Source organism: Notolepis coatsorum, assembly GCF_963971535.1.
Source record: "Notolepis coatsorum genome assembly, chromosome: 7".
NCBI lineage: Eukaryota > Metazoa > Chordata > Actinopteri > Aulopiformes > Paralepididae > Notolepis > Notolepis coatsorum.
In genome coordinates this window covers 104,910,893-104,932,988 of record NC_140171.1, presented here as the reverse complement: position 1 = coordinate 104,932,988, position 22,096 = coordinate 104,910,893, and the positions used below count along the sequence as shown (strand labels likewise).

General features: G+C 42.5%; 1 protein-coding gene across 5 annotated transcripts in view; it reads right to left on the bottom strand.

The window, feature by feature from the left end:
• Positions 1–22,096, bottom strand: part of add3a (adducin 3 (gamma) a) — a 239,165-nt gene that overhangs the window by 59,194 nt on the left and 157,875 nt on the right. For all 5 annotated transcript variants that reach the window (XM_084318972.1, XM_084318971.1, XM_084318970.1 and 2 more), the window contains exons 3-5: positions 11,617–11,755; positions 7,595–7,746; positions 4,855–4,935 (exon numbers count right to left, since the gene is read on the bottom strand). In XM_084318972.1, coding sequence (XP_084175098.1) covers positions 4,855–4,935; positions 7,595–7,746; positions 11,617–11,755 — 372 coding nt within the window. The remainder of the gene's footprint in view (positions 1–4,854; positions 4,936–7,594; positions 7,747–11,616; positions 11,756–22,096) is intronic.

The following is a 22,096-nucleotide window of genomic DNA, read 5'->3' as shown; positions in this document are numbered from 1 at the left end:
TTGCGAGTGAGAGCACCCGGTGCCTACTGTGATTATACTGCATATGAACCACATGAAGTTATAATCTGTAATTGCTACTTGACCCGGCCTTATATAAAGGAGACGTAGATGGGAGCACGGTGTGTGTGTCTATTACTGAGCCTTGTTCTAACCTTTGTTGACCGGGTAAATATATGACTATCAGCATTACTATTTAACCCTTCCCACCCTATTCGTATCACATGGTTAAAGGTCTCTACAGGTTGTCAAGGAAGGGTACTGCTTTGGGGGAGCACAATATCTTTAGTCAACTAACAGTCACCAGGTGTGGGAGGGCTAACGGAGGTACTGGGGGAAGTGAGAGTGTGTGGGGAGCTACTGCTGACCGCCCTGGAAGGCGAGGAGGACCAGAGTACCACCCCCCAGGTTAGTAAATCCTGGGCCCCATCCGCTCCTGCTGCCCGCCCTCCAGTTCGACATTCCGGGCCCAAAGACGGGGGTTCAGATAGATTAGAATCTACTGCATCCCGCTACCAGGTGGCCGTGTACAACCACTCCCATAAAGCAGGGATAATCCACCCTGCTACATAAGTAAAAGTAGAGAAGTATTTGCTATTGAATGTACTTAAAGGGGAACTCCAACATTTTGGGAAATTAGCTTATTTAACATCTTCCCTGGAGTTAGACAAGAAGATACATACCTTTTTTGTCTCTGTGCGTGCATTTTAGCTTTGGGAATAGACGCTCCGTTAGCATAGCTTAGCTTCATCACTGGAAGTGAGGCAGGACAGTAGCCTTACAGTGCCTTACAGTGTATTGCAAGGTCTGACATTGACCAAACTTGATATGCATGACCTTGGTGGGCTCTAGGTCAACTCCTGAAAAGGGGGTCAATGTCAGACTTTGCAATCAAAAGTTAGGGGGCTAATAACCCTTGCCATAATTTCAGTGCGCCCCCTAACTTTTGATTGCAAGGTCTGACATTGACCCCCTTTTCAGGAGTTGACCTAGAGCCCACCAAGGTCATGCATATCAAATTTGGTCAATGTCAGACCTTGCAATACACTGTAAGTAGGGATGTCCGATATTATCGGCCGACCGATATTATCGGCCGATATCGGCAGTAAAATGTGATATCGGAAAATATCGGTATCGGTTTAAAAACAAAAAAAAACAATAACAATATTTGTTATATATATATCCAGTGAAATTATTAGTTACCTGAAATTATTCAGTTTTTTGGACGGGGAAACCCTGCATATATCGGTATCGGTTGATATCGGTTGATATCGGTATCGGAAATTAAGACTTGGACAATATCGGAATATCGGTATCGGTAAAAAAGCCAATATCGAGCATCCCTAACTGTAAGGCACTGTAAGGCTACTGTCCTGCCTCACTTCCAGTGATGAAGCTAAGCTATGCTAACGGAGCGTCTATTCCCAAAGCTAAAATGCACGCACAGAGACAAAAAAGGTATGTATCTTCTTGTCTAACTCCAGGGAAGATGTTAAATAAGATAATTTCCCAAAATGTTGGAGTTCCCCTTTAAGTATCTAAATTAAAGTACACATTCTACATGACGTTTGTATATCCATTAACTAGGGATGTCCGATATTATCGGCCGATATCGGAAAATATCGGTATCGGTTTTCAATTTTTTTTATTTTATTTTTTTTACATTTCTATAACCTTTATTTACCCAGGCAAGCAAGTAAGAACAAATTCTGATTTTATTTATTGTCAAAAGTATGCATAATGTTGTGTTAATTCCACAACAAGAGATATGTAATGTTAATTACCTGAAATTATTCCATTTTTTGGGGGGGGGGGGGGGGAAACCCTGCATATATCGGTATCGGTTGATATCGGTTGATATCGGTATCGGAAATTAAGAGTTGGACAATATCGGTATCGGTAAAAAAGCCAATATCGAGCATCCCTAATCATAACCGTATCACAACCAGTCTGACAACGATGTAATTATACCAGGTATCATAACCGTATCACAACCAGTCTGACAACGATGTAATTATACCAGGTATCATAACCGTATCACAACCAGTCTGACAATGACGTAATTATACCAGGTATCATAACCGTATCACAACCAGTCTGACAATGACGTAATTATACCAGGTATCATAACCGTATCACAACCAGTCTGACAACGATGTAATTATACCAATGTATCATAACCGTATCACAACCAGTCTGACAACGATGTATTTTGTTGAAGATTTTCCTTATCTCAGCTTTAGATCAGGTTTCAAACAACATCTTTATGTCACTGCATTTATACCATTCAGCTTGTTATATTTACAATATTGACAACTCTTGTACCATGATTTGGGGAGTGGTGGTTCACTGGCTCATATGAAATGTTATGAAAAATACGGTATTTTTGCCTTTCTTTAATAAATGTATACATTACAGCTGGTACCATATTGTAAAATCACAACAATTTTTGTTTATACAAATATAGAGTTCACCTGAAAAAGAAATACTATAAAATGCAAATTTGATCAGAAGTGATTGAAAGACAAAAACTGTATGTAAATATTAGGGCTGTCCCCGACTAAGGATTTGGATGGTCGACTAGGATTGGCCAAAATTTGCCATTAGTCGACTATTGGTCGACTTAAAAAATAAAATAAAATAAAAATCATAATTCCATTTGGGCTGTGGGGGTGCTTAATGTCTGAAGGAGTCGACTGAAGGCGTCTTGTGCTCTGCAAAAGCATGCAATTGGTGCACTGATGGATACATCTTGATATTTGTCTAGTCTAGTGTGTTCATTAGATGGGTGAAATCCTCTTTCAGTGCCTCTGTGCCTGTTTTCGTATGCAGTTAGCCTCTGGTATGCGTGCCATTAGCGTTAGCCACGCTTCTAGGCCTCTTTTCTTTTGGAAAGAATGATAAAAAGAAATATATATATATTTCTTTTTATTTTTTTTTATTTTTTTTACTTATATTCGACTAAGAGGTTGGCCAGTCGACTACGGCTCCTTTCGACCGATTAGTCGACTAATCGATTAATAGGGGTCAGCCCTAGTAAATATGAATATGTACATAATCAGCACGCCAGTTTTCCGAGAGTAACTGTAGAATAAGACCTTCTTATTGATTGTCAGGAGCACAAAGGTAATTTTATCTCTAGAACTAGATTAACAAACAAACTAATAAAATAGGGTATTTAATAGGGATGTCCGATATTATCGGCCTACCGATATTATCGGCCGATATCGGCATTAAAATGTGATATCGGAAAATATCGGTATTTTTTATTATTATTCCATTTTTTGGGGGGGGGAAACCCTGCATATATCGGTATCGGAAATTAAGAGTTGGACAATATCGGTATATCGGTATCGGTAAAAAAGCCAATATCGAGCATCCCTACCATTAACCTATAGGTTATGTTAAAGTGGTATGTGGTCCAGTTATGCTTCTCTGATTACATCCTCTCGAAGTTGACAGGCTTCAAATGTGAAAGTATATAATCTTCATAAATATTTTATTTTGTATATATTATGTTTTCTATGCAAAATCCTTTTCTTCAAAGTAACTAGTAACTGATGGGTTCAGATAAATGTATCGGAGTAAAAGTACAAAGTTCCCTAAAATGAAAATACTTCCATAAAGTACAAGTAGCTTGAAATTGTATTGTAGTAAAAATACTTAAGTTACTTTCCCCCACTGGTTCTTAGCCAGGTATTATATAGATTAGTCCATGGCTGGCGAGCGCATCTCAATCACAAACACAACCTTGGGGCACTAAGATTCCATTTGCTGGGTCTTCATGACTCACATACTGCGCTCTTTCATTATCAACTCGTCTTTCAGGGATATTGCCTAAAGGCAACAAAAAAGTTGATTCACGTCCTGCTCCGACGTGCCTTTCAGACATCCCGTAAAAAGCGAACTCAGCACCCCTGTCACGGGTGGTGGGCCCTGTCCCGTAGGAAGATAGACCTGCCAGCGGAGGTCGGTCGCGCGTGCGTACGCACCTAAACTAATCATAACCCTAACCCCCAAATTTGTCCCCATAATGTTTTTGGTACCCATTGCGTGAGTGTGTAAACAGGTCAGTGTCCCCTGCACTATAGCAATACAAACACACACACACACACACACACACGCACACACACACACACCACCAAAGTCTAGTGACTCTGCAACAGAAAGGTTTGAAGAAAAACTGGATTGTTTTGATTATTTAAATTGTGAAGTATTTTCACACATTCTTGAAAAGTTGTCTCTGTCTCTGAAACTTTCTTAACCCACTATAAACCAAAATATAGGCCCATTTTACTCCAAACCTTACCAACAAACACTATTACAAATGGCCCATAATACAGCAAATACACTTTAAGATGTGTAATCTATCGTCTGCTGCCAGTCCTTGTAGCAAGTGCTCATGCAACGCGATTGAATCGTCTCCATTCCTATTTAGCATTTGTGTCAGTGGGGCTGCTCAGTTGTTTATGTCTGGATCACGGATTGGGCCTTTCGAGTAAACGTTTGGTGAAGCAGATTGGAAACATCGGCTTTGTTTTACTCTGACCGGGGTAGAACAGCCAAAACCTCTTTGCCACACATGGTGCAGCATTGGCACACAGACACACAAACACAGCGTGGATGTGTTCTGTTGAAGTGCCAGAGAGGGCTTATACTCCAAGATTTAGAAAGGAATTCCAAAGTAATGCTCCTCTTTGATATGAAATAAAGAGAAACGGGTGAGTGCTGTGTATCGTTACTCATCTATGTCCGCTCTGTAGCTACGCAAACACAAGGAACCCCTGAATGAACACTTAACTACCAGCACACTTTCTTCTTGGGCCTGGGCCCAGATCATCTCCCTGTGATTCATACCAGATTTGATGCTGATGCCTCAGCGAATGACAGTCCTCTCGGGATGATGAGAATGTGGTCTTGCTCTTTGCTGACCCGGCCCTGGAGAAAGAAGGAGGAGGAGGAGGAGGAGAAGAAGAAGAAGGAGGAGGAGGAGGAGGAGGAGGAGGAGGAGGAGGAGAGGAGGAGGAGGAGGAGGAGGAGGAGGAGAAGGAGGAGGAGGAGGAGGAGGAGGAGGAGAAGAAGAAGAAGCAGAAGAAGAAGCAGAAGAAGAAAAGAAGGAGAAGAAGAAGAAAAAAGAAGAAAATAAGAAGGAAGAAGAAAAAGAAGATGAAGAAGAAAAGAAGAAGAAAATTAAGAAGAAGAAGAAGAAAAAGAAGTAGTAGAAGAAAATGAAGATGAAGAAGAATAAGAAGAAAAAAAGAAGAAGAAGCACAATCACTTTTAGGTGAAAAACCTCAGGGACACATCATAATGTGCTTTACGAGGGAAGCCAGCAGTATCAGTGAGCAGGCTTGATGAACAACAGGGGTCATAACAGTGAGCAGGCTTGATGAACAACAGGGGTCATAACAGTGAGCAGGCTTGATGAACAACAGGGGTCATAACAGTGAGCAGGCTTGATGAACAACAGGGGTCATAACAGTGAGCAGGCTTGATGAACAACAGGGGTCATAACAGTGAGCAGGCTTGATGAACAACAGGGGTCATAACAGTGAGCAGGCTTGATGAACAACAGGGGTCATAACAGTGAGCAGGCTTGATGAACAACAGGGGTCATAACAGTGAGCAGGCTTGATGAACAACAGGGGTCATAACAGTGAGCAGGCTTGATGAACAACAGGGGTCATAACAGCAGTGACTAGCTGCCTGAAAGAACTTAAACAGAAACTGGCAAAAGGGTTCTTTTAACATTGGGGCCCAGCAGCCATATCAGTGGAAGCACTGGGTCCTTTAGCCAAAGCAGACTTTCATTCCAGTAGGCGTGAAATGGTAATAATAATAATAATAATAATAATAATAATAAACGTAATTTGTAGAGCACCTTTCATACAGGAATCGCAGCCCAAAGTGCTTCACAGCAGCAAAATGCAGACATGCAATGCAGACAGAATAAATGCAGTGCGATAAAATAGCTCTAATTTACAGTACAATAATCACAGTGTGGATGTGATGGGTCTACGTGGCAGAGTGTATTAAAAGGCAGCCCTCTTCACCTCAATTGAATTAAGCCATTTAATAATCTTTACACACCATTCCTTTTAAAAATCCATAATCACTTAATTATGTCTTCTCATTTGACCGCTATAGTGTCTGTCTGTCTGCTTGAGTGTTTGGAGTCACTGCCTTTCTGCTTTGCTCCTTTGGCGTGGCTGCAGGTCCTGGGGGCGTGTATCGCTTCCGCAACGGAATTCGGTTTCCTGGTTCCTCTGATTGGCCGCGACCCCCACGTGACCCGCCCCCCTATCCACCGCTCTGCCGATGCCGCGCGCGGCAGAGAGCGGCCGCGGACTCGCTCGCTTCCTCAATTTATACGCATGGAAGTATTGACTGAATGAATGAATGAATGAAAACTTTATTTAACAGATTGCAGAATGGGTACAATACAGTACGGCTCAATACACACAATTGTTAAGGGGATGCAGACCTGAGAAAGACGTTTGTCTTGTTTACATCAGGGTCCCCCATTTTCAATTCATATAGAACGACTACGCCTGTAACAAATCATTAAAAAAATATACCGTTAACTGGAATATGTTGTGCCTTTACACATATGTTGGATTATGTAATTGGTTTGTCATGACAAACAAATAAAATATTGCGTCGTTCTATATGAATTGAGAATGGGGGACCCTGATGTAAACAAGACAAACGTCTTTCTCTGGTCTGCATCCCCTTAACAATTGTGTGTATTGAGCCGTACTGTATTGTACCCATTCTGAAATCTGTTCAATAAAGTTTTCATTCATTCATTCATTCAGTCAATACTTCCATGCGTATAAATTGAGGAAGCGAGCGAGTCCGCGGCCGCTCTCTGCCGCGCGCGGCAGCGGCAGAGCGGTGGATAGGGGGGCGGGTCACGTGGGGGTCGCGGCCAATCAGAGGAACCAGGAAACCGAATTCCGTTGCGGAAGCGATACACGCGTCCTGGGGCGCGTGACCTGTCATTCCTCCGTGGAGTTTGGGGGTGGGGTTCGCTGGTTTCCTCGTGGTGGCGAGGTCGCCGGGACCGGGGGAGATGGGCCGTGCATGGTGGTGTGAGTGGCGTGTGGGCTGTTTGTGTTTTCCTTCGGTCATGACATGCTTTATCGGGGGTGTGTGATGCGGTGAGGGTTGATGTGTGGTGTGTTTGGGGGACTGGCTGTTCCAGGGGGGTTCACATGCCTTCGAGCAACACTGTACTTATTGTACTTATTTTATGCCTATTCTTAAATGTTCTACGTTGCACTACTTTTATTGTCTTTCATATATTATTCTTATGTCTGCACTTTATGCATTGTTTTTATTCTGTCAACTGTATGATAATTTTTTGCCTATGTTCATTTTATGCTATTTGCTGTGGGACACTTTGGGCTGCGGCCCATGTATGAAAAGTGCTATATAGATAGTTATTATTATTATATTGTAAAGAATGTATGCATTGAAATGTCTGTAAGTCTCGACGATATTGAAAATGAGGGTGACTTCAATTGTCCTTTTCGAGAAATAAATAAAGGTTTGAATTGAATTGAATTGAATCTATTCAAGTCCGGTCGCTTACCGTGACGTAGGAGTTGGCGAAGTGGGCCCAGCTGAACAGGTCCACCAGTCTGTAGAGGCTGGCCAGTTTACAGCGCGTCTGCTTCTCCCCCTTCACCATAGTGGTGGATTCCACCCCATACATGTCATTGATGGGAGTCACCATTCCAAGACCTGAGAGAGAGGGGGGACACACCAAATCAAAAGTGGGTCAGGGGGAGAGAAGAATGGTCTTGAATGGAAAGTTCACGCGTAAAGGACTGTTCTCACGGACCCGTGGGACAAAGTGCTTTCTGATGTTGTGACGTGTTACAAACGTGGAGCCTCTGTCAGTCTGGTGTTCAGCGCTCCTGAAACCTGAGCCTGATTATCTCTCCGTCTCGTCAAATCACTGCATACATCAATCGATTGGGGCTCGTTTGTTGGGACAATGTGGGTTATGTCTAGGAAATTAGTGGGTTCCATTCAACAGGGATCCCGTTTAAAAAAAAGAAGACATTTCTGGTTATTTTCAACTCAGGACCCGATCATCTGGCGTCGTACCCATCGGCCTCGAGCGAAATCTCGCCAATTGAAATCATGAATGGGAGGATTGTGTTTTTTATGGGCGCTCCAGTGTATCATGCGGCCATCACAGATGCGATTCACATGCAACAGCAAAACAGAGCAAAACAACGCAAAATGCGTCCTTTCAGAGTTACTTCAAAGGTTGTTTTTGAGGACATTCCGTGGTGGCTGGCCCCTGTTGGGTTGAACGTCAGCTGGGAGAGAGCTGCAGGCGACGTGGGCACCCAGAAAAACACAACTCAATTGATTCCAGGTCCATCTGTCAAAATCTAGGTTTGTAATCAATCAATATGATTTAAAACGGATTCATGTTGTGACGTTCTATCCTTTTACAGACCATCCTTTGGATCTTCATCAAATGGCATTCTATCCAATTGATCTATCTCAAACCCCGCCCTCTTTTCTTGATCCTCCAATCACAACTCTGGGGCTTTCCCCAGGATCTCGACTAGGGGGTGGTCCTAAGTTATTCACTCAGTTGTGTACTACCCTACTAAATATCAAGCAACATTTTATTCAATTACATACTAGACAATCCATTTGGCACAACATCAAAGCCTTCAGATTGCAGGCAAATCCGATTTGTTTCTCAAATCACATCTTTAAGACAGACAGAGAGAGAGAGAGAGAGAGAGAGAGAGAACGAGAATCCAATTTCAAACCGCCTCCAAATGTGGTTTGGATCCGATTTAGCAAAAATCGCATTTCATGTGTTGTTGTTTTATTTGTTTTGCTTTTCAGACATTCTGAAATCAATCTGGATACAATCTGGATAATGCCAAGAAGAAATGGATTTGGGCTGTCGAGTCTGACCAAGAGGGCTCATAAACCATACAATTCAATAATAATTCACACGTTGAGTCGTAATGAAAAACATCCAGTCCCTTTCAGACTCTCGTATTATTATTCCCCACACATGCCTCCTCGGGAACGGAGGGCGGCACTGGAGTGAAGATGTTAGTGGGGAACTAAATGGAATGGCTGTATTGTGGTCGACGTGGTAATTCAACATTAGTTCCACATTCCTGGACGGTGATTGGAAGCAGACTTCACATGTGGAAACCTCTGGACTGGACCCTGGGCTGAGAAATGAGGAAATATGTGTGGCTCTTCCGGAGTCTGGGGCTGGGACCATCTGTGTGTGTGTGTGTGTGTGTGTGTGTGTGTGTGTGTGTGTGTGCGTGAGGGAGGGGGGTGTATGACTGTTTGATCTGCATAATATACATTACATATATACATATATATCTATCCATACACATCTGTCTGTACATACCTGTAATATAATAATACTAATAATACTAATAATAATAATAATAATAATGGCTTGAATTTATATAGCGCCTTTCACATACCCAAGGCGGCTTCACAATAAAAAGGCGGAGGGGAGAGGATAACGGTGACCTAAACTAAGAAACTAAACAATAGGATGCTCAGGAGCATCAGAGACCATAGGCCTGGGTGTTTTTTATCCCATCCCAATTTAGTCGTGCCAATTCCCCCCTCCCCTGTCTTGATCGTTGCTCGCATGTGCCCCCCACTGGTCGGTCGTAGGGAGGGTTGAAGAATCTATCACATGTCCCCTCCGATACATGCAGAGTCAGCCAGCCACTTCTTTTCACCTGCCAGCGCAGACTCTCATTGGCGAGGTGTAACGTGTGGGAGGCTCACACTACCCTCGACATCTCCTGTCCTTGCTGTGCAGGCGCCCTGTCTGACCTGTAGGAGTCGCTGTTTACAACGACCAGATTACCATTTACCACCCATCGACTCCCCTCCCGCTGACACTGCCAATTGAGTCAGTATGACGGGCGGCCCAAGCCGGAGGCAACGCTGACCTGATCGATACCGGTGTCTCACGCGTTGGTGACGAGCGCTTAGACCGCTGCGCCACCCAGCCGCCCTGGTCTTCGGCAGGTTTTTAAAGTGGACGAGAGAGTTAGCATTTCGGATATCCATGGGGAGAGAGTTCCAAAGGATGGGGGCTTGTGGGATGGTGAGTAAGCCTGTGTCAGAGGAGCGGAGATTCCGGGAGGGGGTGTAGGTGTGGAGAAGGTCGGATAGGTATTGAGGGGCGGTGGTATGTAGGGATTTATATGTGAGCAGGGGGATCTTGAAGGTGACATGAGATTTTACAGGAAGCCAGTGGAGGTGTATGAGGGTGGGGGTGATGTGATAATAATAATCCTTTTTAAATCTCTGTAGATACTATATCTGTACTATATCTGTACATATCCCTTAAACTACTCTTACTGTAGCACTCAACACTTTGATGAACATTGTTTCTCAGCTGATAATGTTGTGCCCTTCCTGATGACTTGTCGTACAGAACTTGTAAGTCACTTTGGATAAAAGCGTCAGCAAAATTACAAAATGTAAATGTCTTACTAGTTACACTGCTTGCCAGTATGACTTACTACCATATTGTCTTTATACCTGTATCACTGTACATATTGAAATGATTAATAAAAAAGAAAAAAAAAGAAAAATCGAACCCTGACTAACCTTACTGTCATGCACTTGTCCTAATAAACTAACCTACACTGTAACACGCAACACTTTGATGAACATTGTTACTCAGCTGATAGAGTTGTACCCTTCTTGCTGTCTTGTCGTACAGAACTTGTAAGTCGCTTTGGATAAAAGCGTCAGCTAAATTACTAAATGTAAATGTAAATGTAAACATATTAATACTACAACTCTGTACATACATCTAATTAGTACTACACTCACTCTTTAATCACCTGTACATTGTACATTACTATGGCACTTTACTGTACGTTTGCACTCTGGTTGGATGCCAAACTTATTTTCGTTGTACTGTACTTGTGCTGTATAATGACAATACATTTGAATCTAATCTAATCTAATTCCATGGGGGATAATAACTATCGTATCCTACATCTATCCTATCCTACACATATTATGCATGCAGTACATGTGTGCATCTGTAGTGGAAATCTCCTCTTTTCAAATATTGACCCAACCTTTGTTTTTCTGAGCACAGTTCAAAGCGGCTCGCCTGGGGCAAGGTCTACACGCTCCACTGGAGGTCACTAAATGGCCAAGCCGCAAAGGAGAAAATCGCTATATCTTCGAAAATGTATGATCACAAACCTTTTTTTCTCTCTCTTTCACTCTCATATTTTAATATTCAGAGTTAATTATATTGTTTACACTGTTTATTCTTTCTCATTTTGTTATATTCAGATCTAATTGTAATTGCCAATATTTATGTCTTTCTATTATTACCCTGCCCATACATGTACCTCCCCTCCCCTATGCTGGTATGATGCCTGGATTTCCCCAAGGGGATCAATAAAAAAAAAATATATATAATATATCTTAAAGTATGGGATAGGTTTCTAAAAACACCTTTTTAGGTCAAAATGACGACGAGTTCCTGACATTGCACCTTGGCCAACAAGTGACAACCGGCTAGTTGCCTGGGTGACGGGATGTACCACTGTGACTACTCACTGAGGGGGGACGTGTTGAATCCGGCCACCGAGCTGGCCATGAAGAAGTCAGCGATCTGTCTGAGGGCCAGCAGTCCTGCGGGGTTGTTCCCCTTAGTCATCTGCTCCTGGATCAGCCCTTCCAACTCATCCTTAAAGGCCTGAGAGAGAGAGAGAGAGAGAGAGAGAGAGAGAGAGAGAGAGAGAGAGAGAGAGAGAGAGAGAGAGAGAGAGAGAGAGAGAGAGAGAGAGAGAGAGAGAGAGAGAGAGAGAGAGAGAGAGAGAGAGAGAGAGAGAGAGAGAGAGAGAGAGGAACAGAGAAGAAATAGAGAGACAGAGGGAGAGAGGGAGAGGAACAGAGAAGAGAGAGAGACGTGTTAATCAGAGATTAGAATGTTGTTCCTAGGTGTCAATCTGTGTCTCACTGACAGGCCCAACAGGGGTCAGGATTGGCTGGCTGAAAAACAGGATCAGGATTGGCTATCTGACTGATCTGGTCAGCTGAAGGGAGAACGAGGTCTTGCTAATCAGTCACTTCCAGCAGTAGCTTGGCCATGGCGGTCCCTGCTGACTGTACCTATGTACGCTCACTTGCACATACACACTCATGCAAGAATGCATGCATGCGCACGTGAGTAAACAAACACAGATAGACAGACAGGAGGACACACACATACACACACACACACACATATAATCTTCACATTCAATTGCAAGAACGAAGGCGACACAATGCAAGTCAACAGTCAGAGTGTATTATTCAAACAACTCCAGTCAAAGCCAGCTATGGTAACGTCTAGCAGCGGATGACCGCGATAAGGATGTTGATGTCGCGTGCCGAGGTTCACCTGGTGACGGCATCTCAACTGGGACAAGCACAGTGGATAAAGAAACCACACGCACACACAAACGTAAACACACATACGGACATGCACACACACACACATAAGAGTACGGTTTGAGTGTCTAATCACTGTATTTAACATCAAGCCACAGTCTGAAGTGTGTCTCTTAACACAACCAACCAAATGATTAAGCAATAATAACAATAGGAGTCAGTGTTACATTAAAAAAATGCCTTTAACTTAAAACAGCTGCTGAAGAGAGCCGTCTAACGAGTAGCTGCCCCGATGCTAACCGCTAGCCCCGTATGCAACCCTGATGACATCACATCAGATATATAGTCACAACTACCGCTAGCCCCGCATCCAACCCTGATGACATCACATCAGATATATAGTCACAACTACCGCTAGCCCCGCATCCAACCCTGATGACATCACATCAGATCAGTGTTAATTTAGTCAAAGACAATTATGACTAAATATGGTCGTCAACGAAGCTTCTTCCCCTGACGACGAGACATCACGTTAATGTAGATCATGTGACACCAACGTGACTAAATAGTTTATGCAATGTCGTTGACTACGAACGACGACACAAAATGTAGTTTACAAAATAAAATCTTGCCGAAATCTCTCTTCATTTTAAGACGAGACAAAATAATAACTTTTTTATTCATATTATTAGTGCAGCATTTACGTTTCCTATGTGTGCAGCGCAAGCGCTTTGATTAATTTCCTCACCCGCGTTGTTTGTTCTTAGCCAGCATTCTAGATAGCAGTAACTGCACACAGCATGGGTTTAATGGAACAATGGCGGGGCAACAGGGTCTCAGTGGTCTTGTATTCAGTGGGCTTGGACTTGGCAGAATGTATTGTTGAAAGTGAAAGACGAGGAGGAGAAGAAGGGGAGCCCGCTCAGCCCGGGGAGAAATGTGTGAAACCTGTGACGGTCCGTTGTTGTGTTGTGGAGTGGAAAGAGGAAGAAGGTGAATACAACCGTTATGTTGATCACCAAACTCAAGTCAAGAACCGTTTCCACTTCTTACTGTCCAACGGCGAATGCTGTCTAACTATACTTTGAAACGAACTGCTATGTTACTGTTAGCATTAGCAACTAGCTAGCTGTCAAATCATCTCTAATTCATTCTCGCATTCCCTTTACTTCTTCCGCTGGACACGAATGCAGGAAACAATGTGATCCCCAGGACCAGGCTAAAAACAAGGGGTGATTGAGCCTTCGAGGTGACAGCACCAAGGCTCTGGAACGCTCTCCCCCTGGACCTGCGAACTGCCCCCTCTGAGAACTCTTTTAAAAAACAACTAAAAACACATTTGTTCAGGCAGGCTTTTAATCACACATAGGCGCCTTTTTCTGTTCTATAGTGTTGTTTTAATTAGTTAGTTTAATTATCCAAATTCTTTTATTCTACTTTTTCTATCTGGTTTCACTGTTTTTAACTGCTGTTTGTCTGTTGTCATTTATTTCTGATTTTGTTTTTATTGTGTTTTTATATTAAGCTGTAGTGTAAAGCACCCTGTGCATTCGTGCTGTGAAGGGTGCTATATAAATAAAGGTCATTCATTCACAATCCCAACCGCTGCCACCAATGTAACCGAGGAATAGTCCGCCTATACTTCCAAACTATAGTCAAATAAAATCACGGGAGAATTGATATCTGATCATCAACATAGCGGTTTTATTCACCTTCTTCCTCTTTCCACTCCACAACACAACAACGGACCTGTCAAAGGTGCACGCCCTGCAACTCCACCTAATAAAGTCAGCATCAATAATAATATGGAACACATTAAATAGCTTACATAAGTCTAACCAGCTAGCACTAACATTAGCTTGTTTTTGTTTAGAAAAAGCTCACGCCAATTTATGAGGCTGTAACTGAGTGGCGAGACGAAACAAAAAAGACTAAATCGAGACTAAACAAAAAATAGATAAAGGTGACTAAATATGATGAAAACGAAAAAGAGCATTTGACACAAACATGACTAAGACTAAAACTAAAATTAAAAATTGCTGACGAAATTAACACTGCATCAGATATGAAGTCACAACTACCGCTAGCCCCGTACAACCCTGATGACATCACATCAGATAAAGTCACAACTACCGCTAGCCCCGTACAACCCTGATGCCATCACATCAGATATGAAGTCACAACTGAACTGGGTCACATCACAAGTTGAGAGTGAGTGAAGTCATATCGGCAGTTCACCAACATATTCACTCATTTGGCGAAAGGAGGCATTTCAATATGACATAAAGTTGTTACCGCTCCCTTGTCCAACCATATGCCCTCTCCCGTACCAGATGCTTTCCGGAACGATAACTGAATGTCTGCCTCTCGTCAGCAAACCAGGAGGTCCATCGAGTTGTGATTCAAACATGTCTACTATGAAATCCTTTGCCAACACCATTAGTTATACCCACAAGCTTTGGCATTCTTGGCTAGCTCAGCTCGGAACCATTCCGAGTGGCTTCAGGTCTCCCGACTTTAGAAGAGAGGAGAAGAGAGAGGGGGATGAGCGGAACAGAGACGAACAGGACCTGACACCATTTCCACACCATGACTTTCCAAAACAGGCCTCATTCAATATTCATGCCTCGATCTCAGCTGTGCTGCTCTTATGCAAGACTCTTCTTGACTCTGCGCCACTCAGTAGAGCCGTCTCGCTCTGTAGACAAAAACATATCCATGCCCCCCCCCCAGCACTCCCTGTGGACGGGGAGGTCCATTAGTGTGGGCGGATGGAGCCAGTGGCGTGGGTTTCTTATGCCCACACTAGGGTGTTTTTGTCAGAAGTGGAGCACCACCCAGTCACAATGTTAACCGGTCCCTAGCGCCCTGCGGATTCTGACGCAGTGCCAGACATTCCTCCGTCACTCGCAGGGAGGTTGCCGTGGCGACTGACCTGACCCCGGGGCGCTGCGGTTGGTGCTGATGTACGACGGTTAAGGGCCGGTTTGTTTCCGGCGACTCTCTGTGGTTCTGAGAGCGCTGTGCGGGGGCAACGGTTCCCGGAACAGCATCGACCTGGTTCAGAACCTAGTCGGAGGTCTATTCATCAGGCCTGGGGAGATCCTGTGTTCTAGTTCTACTAGAAATGCCTTTGTTTTCCTTCTGTGTGGAGAATTCTCTCTATAGCATGTTGCTGGCAGTGACAGCCAGTGTTGTAGTCGAGTCACTAAACCTCAAGTCCATTGTGTATATACTGAAAATTTTTGTCTATGTACTTGACTTCTATTTTATACTTGCTATACTTATTTTATTATCTATTTTTGCCTAGCACAGTCTCTGGAGCGAAACAGAAAGAAGCATTTTGTATAAAAGTATTCTGTACTTCTGTATGACAACTAATAAAGAAACTTGAAAGTCCGAGTCGAGTCTCTAGTCCCCAGTGTTCAAGTCTGAGTCCGAGTCACCAAAGAAGAGTCTGAGTCGAGTCGAGTCCCTGTTACCCGAGTCTGAGTCCGAGTCATCAAGGTTGAGTCCACTCCACTCTGGCAGTCAAAGAGCTGACATACAAATAAAAAAAGGTCTACATTAAACATAAATGACACAGCGGTCACCATTTTAAAGGGAGTTTATTTACACAATAGCCAAACAAATGCACTAGCCACCAATATCTTATGCCAAATGTTTATGGCCTATTACAAATGAAAAACAAATATTTATCAATTAACTAGTCTAGAATGGAGAAGTAAGACTCCTTCCCTCCACTAGTCTGATAGTGCACCTTGGGCAAGTGTTAGTACCCTCTCTAGCCTCCCTACACAGGGTGCCACACTGCCTTGTGTGTGTAGGAATACGCAAAGGCTAGGTCCTCACCGACAATTGGGTTACCTGGCTGGAAGGGAAGGGCATCCGAGGTATAAAACTAGCTACAAACCAAAAATGATGACTCCAGTGGCGTGGAGTCATCGCCCGTCCAGCCTCACTGTAGTGGGAGAATAGGGACGTAAAACAAAGATGATGATGAAGTCCAAGTCCTCATCATCCGAATGCAGTCAATGCTCGAGTCCAAGTCCAAGTCATCAGTGCTCAAGTCCAAGTCGAGTCACGAGTCCTGAAAATCAGTCCAGGGGGTGCTCCAGTAGCACACCATGTTACCGCGCTGCGTCGCGGGACTCCGTGCTGCGTCACGGATCTGGTTGACTCCAAGTTCGATTCCCGGACTCGCCGTCATTTGCCGAATGTCTCCCCCTGCTCTCTCTCCCGTTTCACCCTACAACTGTCGGTCATGCTTGACCAGAAAAGCGATAAACGCTAAAAAAAAAAGTAAAAAAAAAAAAGAAAAAATAAATAAATCAGTCCAGACTTTGAGTGACTGCAGTGCTGGAAAAGACAGGTGCACACACCACCCACACACACACACGTCACACACACACCACAGTGGAAGGCATCTGCACCACCACCGCTTGTGTGCGTTTCCATTTTCCAAGCAGATTATGACGCCAGGGATTTGATTCCAATAATCTAAAACAGATTAATCCTGGGTCCTACGCTGGATCCAATCATGAATATGATTTCACTTCCATCTCTTTGTGAGTGACGGAAAGAAATAAATGCATCGAATGTCCATTTCAGCTGCGTTGCTCGCTGGTCTGTTTTATTTTTTATTTTATTTTTATAAATGTTTTTATTTCCCTTTTTCAGAACATACATAGAACAAGACATCACAATACAGTAGACAAATACACTAACAACACTAGCACTAACAACAATAATGACAATAAGCATAATAAAGACATAATGTAAACTATAAAAGTACATTAACAGACAAGACAAAAGACAAACAACAAAAACATGGCTCAGGTGGCTTCATATGTTATACAATGGATATATAGCAATAGTGGCGATTAGGGAGTCGGCTCCTGGCCAATGATAGCACCCAGTGGACTGATACAGACTGTGTGTGTGGAGTGTGTACGTTTGTTTTGTATGTGTGTGTTTTATATCTGTGTGTGTTTTATGTATGTGTGTTTAGTACAGTATGCATGTGTTTTATGTGTGCATGTGTGTGTGTGTGTGTGTGTGTGTGTGTGTGTGTGTGTGTGTGTGTGTGTGTGCGTGTGTGTGTGTGTGCGAATAGGCATGCACTTTTAAATACGCTGGCCTGTTTTTAAACTCACATACCAGCCCAGAGTTAAAGCACTGTGGGTTCCATTAAAGCACATACAGTAGGCCCTTTGCTTCTGGTGCTAAAAACTGACACAAATAGTTCCGTATTCTGCCTGTATCCAAACCCTGCATCCCTCAGATCATTTCCTAGGGCTAAAAAAAGACTGTGCCACTTATTGGAGGGAAAGCGTGTAGAGTTTTGTTTACTCTACCGAGGGTCAACGTTGTGGAACTCTTTGCCTCCACATATTTCTGAAGTTCAAAAAGCACTGAAATCTCATCTCCAGATCACCAATATTTCCCATATTTCTCCCTTTACAAACTGTGGTCTGATGGCTTGTTGTATTTTGTTATTGTATTTTCATTTTATTATATTCTTCCTGTCATTAGTTGTTTTCTCTATACCCGGAATTGCATGGCATGGGTGCCTGCTTCAGTGTCTATGTAGACCTGCTTGTGTGTGTTGTGATGTGAATGAATGTTCCTTGTGTGTGTTTGGGGGGGGGGGTTATATTTTATGTTGATAATATCAGTGTAATTTTGCTTCCTGGTGAATTAGAAAAAGAAAGCAATACGCTTGGACCAGCACTCACAGATTTTGATTATTTAATGGCAGCCTGAAACAAACATGTTTCGGAACAATTTATGTTCCTTCCTCAGTGTTGATGGCTAGCAAATGTTCTCACCGACAATAATGTTTATATACCAAGCAAAGCAGGAAGTGACATCATCCACAGGTGTGTTGAGAGTTGCTATAAGGTCGAATTTGACCCAGGAAGTACTTTGATACCAAGAGTCCATTCTTAAGTCAAAATTACCACAATATAGAAATAATAAATGTAGATATAAAATATATAAACATAAAATTGTTGTTATACTAGAAGCACAAATAAAACAAAAATAACATCTAGTATGTATGGCTAGATAGATGCACTCTAATGCCTTATTCATTTTAAAGGGGAACAAACAGGAAAAAACAGGAAAAAACATCACCACTTCGGTGTACTTGAGGTTGTTGGTCAACTCACCTCTAAACAGGTTGTTGGTCAACTCACCTCTAAACAGACCTTTAAATATACCTGAGACGTGTGAATGTCCAACAAAATTAAATATATACAAAGTACATTCAAACTTATTACATAAGTATACCCGAAACTAAATTGCATATCTCTTACCCCTATTTTTTATGGGCTAAAAATAGATATTTACTGACTTACTAAATAAAAAAATGTCCCTTGAGTGCCGCTGTTGACAGCCTTGCATCATTACATCAGACAATTGTATTTGGACTTGAAATATTCAAAATGGGGAAGGTCCTAAAATAAAACGGGTAAACACTTTTTTTCCTTCGTGTAAATATAAAATATAAAAAATAAAATTATTAAACAAGAAACCCTTGGGTAAATAAGTCCGCCCTTTGGCGTAAAGTCAAACTCTTTTTTTGAGCCTCATAATAAAGAGGAAAAACTACACCTGTTCGGTGTGTCTAAGGTTATTAGTCTTATATATATATACTTATAGTCTTATATAGTCTTATATATATAGTCTTATATATACACCTGCACCGTATATATATACGGTGCAGGTGTATAAGTAGGTATATAGAAGGATTATATGCAGGTATATTTAGACATATGTATATATATACATATATGTGGTAAATAAATAAATGTATACGGTAAATACAGCACTATTGTACATGTTATCATACAGAGTTATATAGGTAGACTATGGTATGAGGTAGGTAGTTTATCATTATTATTGCTCAGGATGATATATACCCTCAGGAGACCTGAGAAACCAGGGTCATTACACACATCCTGGTCATCACAAAGGAGGTCTAACTAAAGCTCCGGTAAACAAGGTCAGACCGCCCCGCCGCCGCTGACGTCTTCATTCTCCGCAACTCCCTCGCTCGTGCCGCGCTTCAGTGTCGCAGACGGGCGGAGCGTGGGAAAGAAAAACACGTGTCTCGTTGATGACTCAGACGGAGCGGAGGCCCCTGGGCTGCAGGTACTATGCGCCTGATCAAAGACTGTGTGTCACACGGCACGTTGTCACTCCTCGACAGCTTCAAGAGCGCTACATCACAGAGGAGGAGCACACTCGTGAAAAATGATTAAATGCTCAGGAGGGAGCACACACACGCACACACACACACACGCACACACAGGTGAGGCCTGTAATTTCGCCTAGACACTATAGGCTCTCTGGTTAAGTCAGCACAATGCAGTTCTTTCATGCAGTCTACGTGACAGTGTTGCAGAAAGGGGGAGTGTCTGTCTGTCTGCCAGCCTGCCAGCTAGCTAGCCGATGCTATTGATCCCCCCCCCCCATCCCTATCTAACCCCAGCCCAGTGTGTGTGCGTCAGTGAAATCGCCCCCTCCAGCTGCGAGGTGTCCCCTGCCGCTCTGCATAAACTCGACAGCCTTTTTTCCTTGAAGACTGCACTCGTTCACCCCAACAGCCACGGTGGCCGCCCGCCCTCAGAAACCATGACTGAAACGGCACAGAGCCTCGTCGTTGGCTCAGTGGCTTACGATAGAAGACTGTGGCTGTATATACTGCGCAGCTCCCAGGTGTGTAAGTGTGTGAGCGTAAAGCAGGTGGTGGGGGGGGTATGTGCTCATAAATAAAGGTTAGAGAGAAAGAAAAAAAAGGGCCCAACTTAATCATAAAAGAGCACCGCTAAAACGACATGAAAGCGCATGAAAGAAAGTTCATGAAAGTTCACGAAGGCGCAGACAGGAAAAGGGTTCGAGTGACTGAGCGCTGTGCGGTGGAGCGTGGAAAAGGCACAACCAGCATCCAGACAGAGCAGACTACTTGGGTCTTAATAGCAGGGAGATTCCCTTTGGGTTCGGGCCACGGCTTTGAGGCTGCAACAGGAGCTAGAGGAGACGTAACATGTCAGTCCTCACATCCCACTACAGACGGTTAACCCTTTCACTACCACACTACAGATGGTTAACCCTTTCACTACCACCCTACAGACGGTTAACCATTTCACTACCACACTACAGATGGTTAACCCTTTCACTACCACCCTACAGACCAGGGGTGGGCAATTATTTTTCCCAGGGGGCCGAATGAGCAACTGAAAACATGTTGGGGGGCCGGGCCAAAATTCCAAACTCAATTATGCATAATATACATTTTATTTCTATATAAAAAGCAGTAAATGGCATTGTTTTGACCCCTGGTAAGAGTGTATGTTATTATTTGGCAATTAAAAGGTTAGCTTTCAAAAATATCATTTATTCAAATAGAATTTATTTCCAAAATGATAAACAAAATGTGAAACATTAATAACAAAGGGCATTTTGAGTTTCATATACTATTGAAACAATGATTTTCTTAGCTTTCTAAAGACATCACATCATCTTATAGCAAAATAAACAAAGACATGTCACTGAACTGTGTAAAGAAAAGTGTCCCAGTTTTGTAGCCTTTTTTACTTACCTATATTAAACATTTAATGTTTTCAGAACTGTGCAAAAAAAAGAAAAAAAAATATCAAGTGTCCCATTTCACTTGTTATATTTCCACATTTTAGTGTTCTTCAGTTTTTTTTTTTTTTTCATTCAGTGTGATAAATCCAGTCTCTGTTGAGCTTTAACAAGTCCATCAAAGTCAGGTTGCATGTCTGAGGTGGAGATGCGAAGCACAGCTGCCAGATGTTCATCAGTGAGAGAGGATCTGTACCTGGACTTGGTAAACGTCATGACTGAGAATGTCTGTTTACATATGTAGGTGGATCCAAAGAGAACCAACATCTTCTGAGCATGTCTCCTAAGTAGGGCTGGGCGATATGGCCTCTAAATGATATCACGATATTTTTTGGCTATGTCACGATACACGATGTACATCACGATATTTTGACATTTCCTCTAAAGCAGTGGTTCTCAACTGGTCTAGCCTCGGGACCCAACATTTTCCTTAGTCATTAAGTCGCGACCCAAATCTTTTTAACCACTATGATTTATGTAAAAAATATATATAATAATTTGCAGTAATACGCAATCTTTCAAAACATGAAATAAACACACAAAAGTGCAACTATTGCTAAAAACCCAATGAAATAAAATAATAATAAATAATAATAATATGCTTCTTAGCAGATTTCTTAGCTTAACATAACAGACCTAAATGTGGGGGACTAATGGGATAACTGGGGTTGCAACAAAAGTGCAACTAGGGCTAAAAACCCAATGAAATAAAATAATAATAAATAATATGCTTCTTAGCAGATTTCTTAGCTTAACATAACATACCTACGTTTGGGGGAACTAGTGGGATAACTGGGGTTGCAACAAAAGTGCAACTAGGGCTAAAAACACAATGAAATAAAATAATAATAATAAATAATTATGCTTCTTAGCAGACTTCTTAGCTTAACATAACAGACCTACAGTAAGTTTGGGGGAACTAATGGGATAACTGGGGTTGCAACAAAAGTGCAACTAAGGGCTAAAACACAATGAAATAAAAGAATAATAAATAATTATCCTTCTTAGC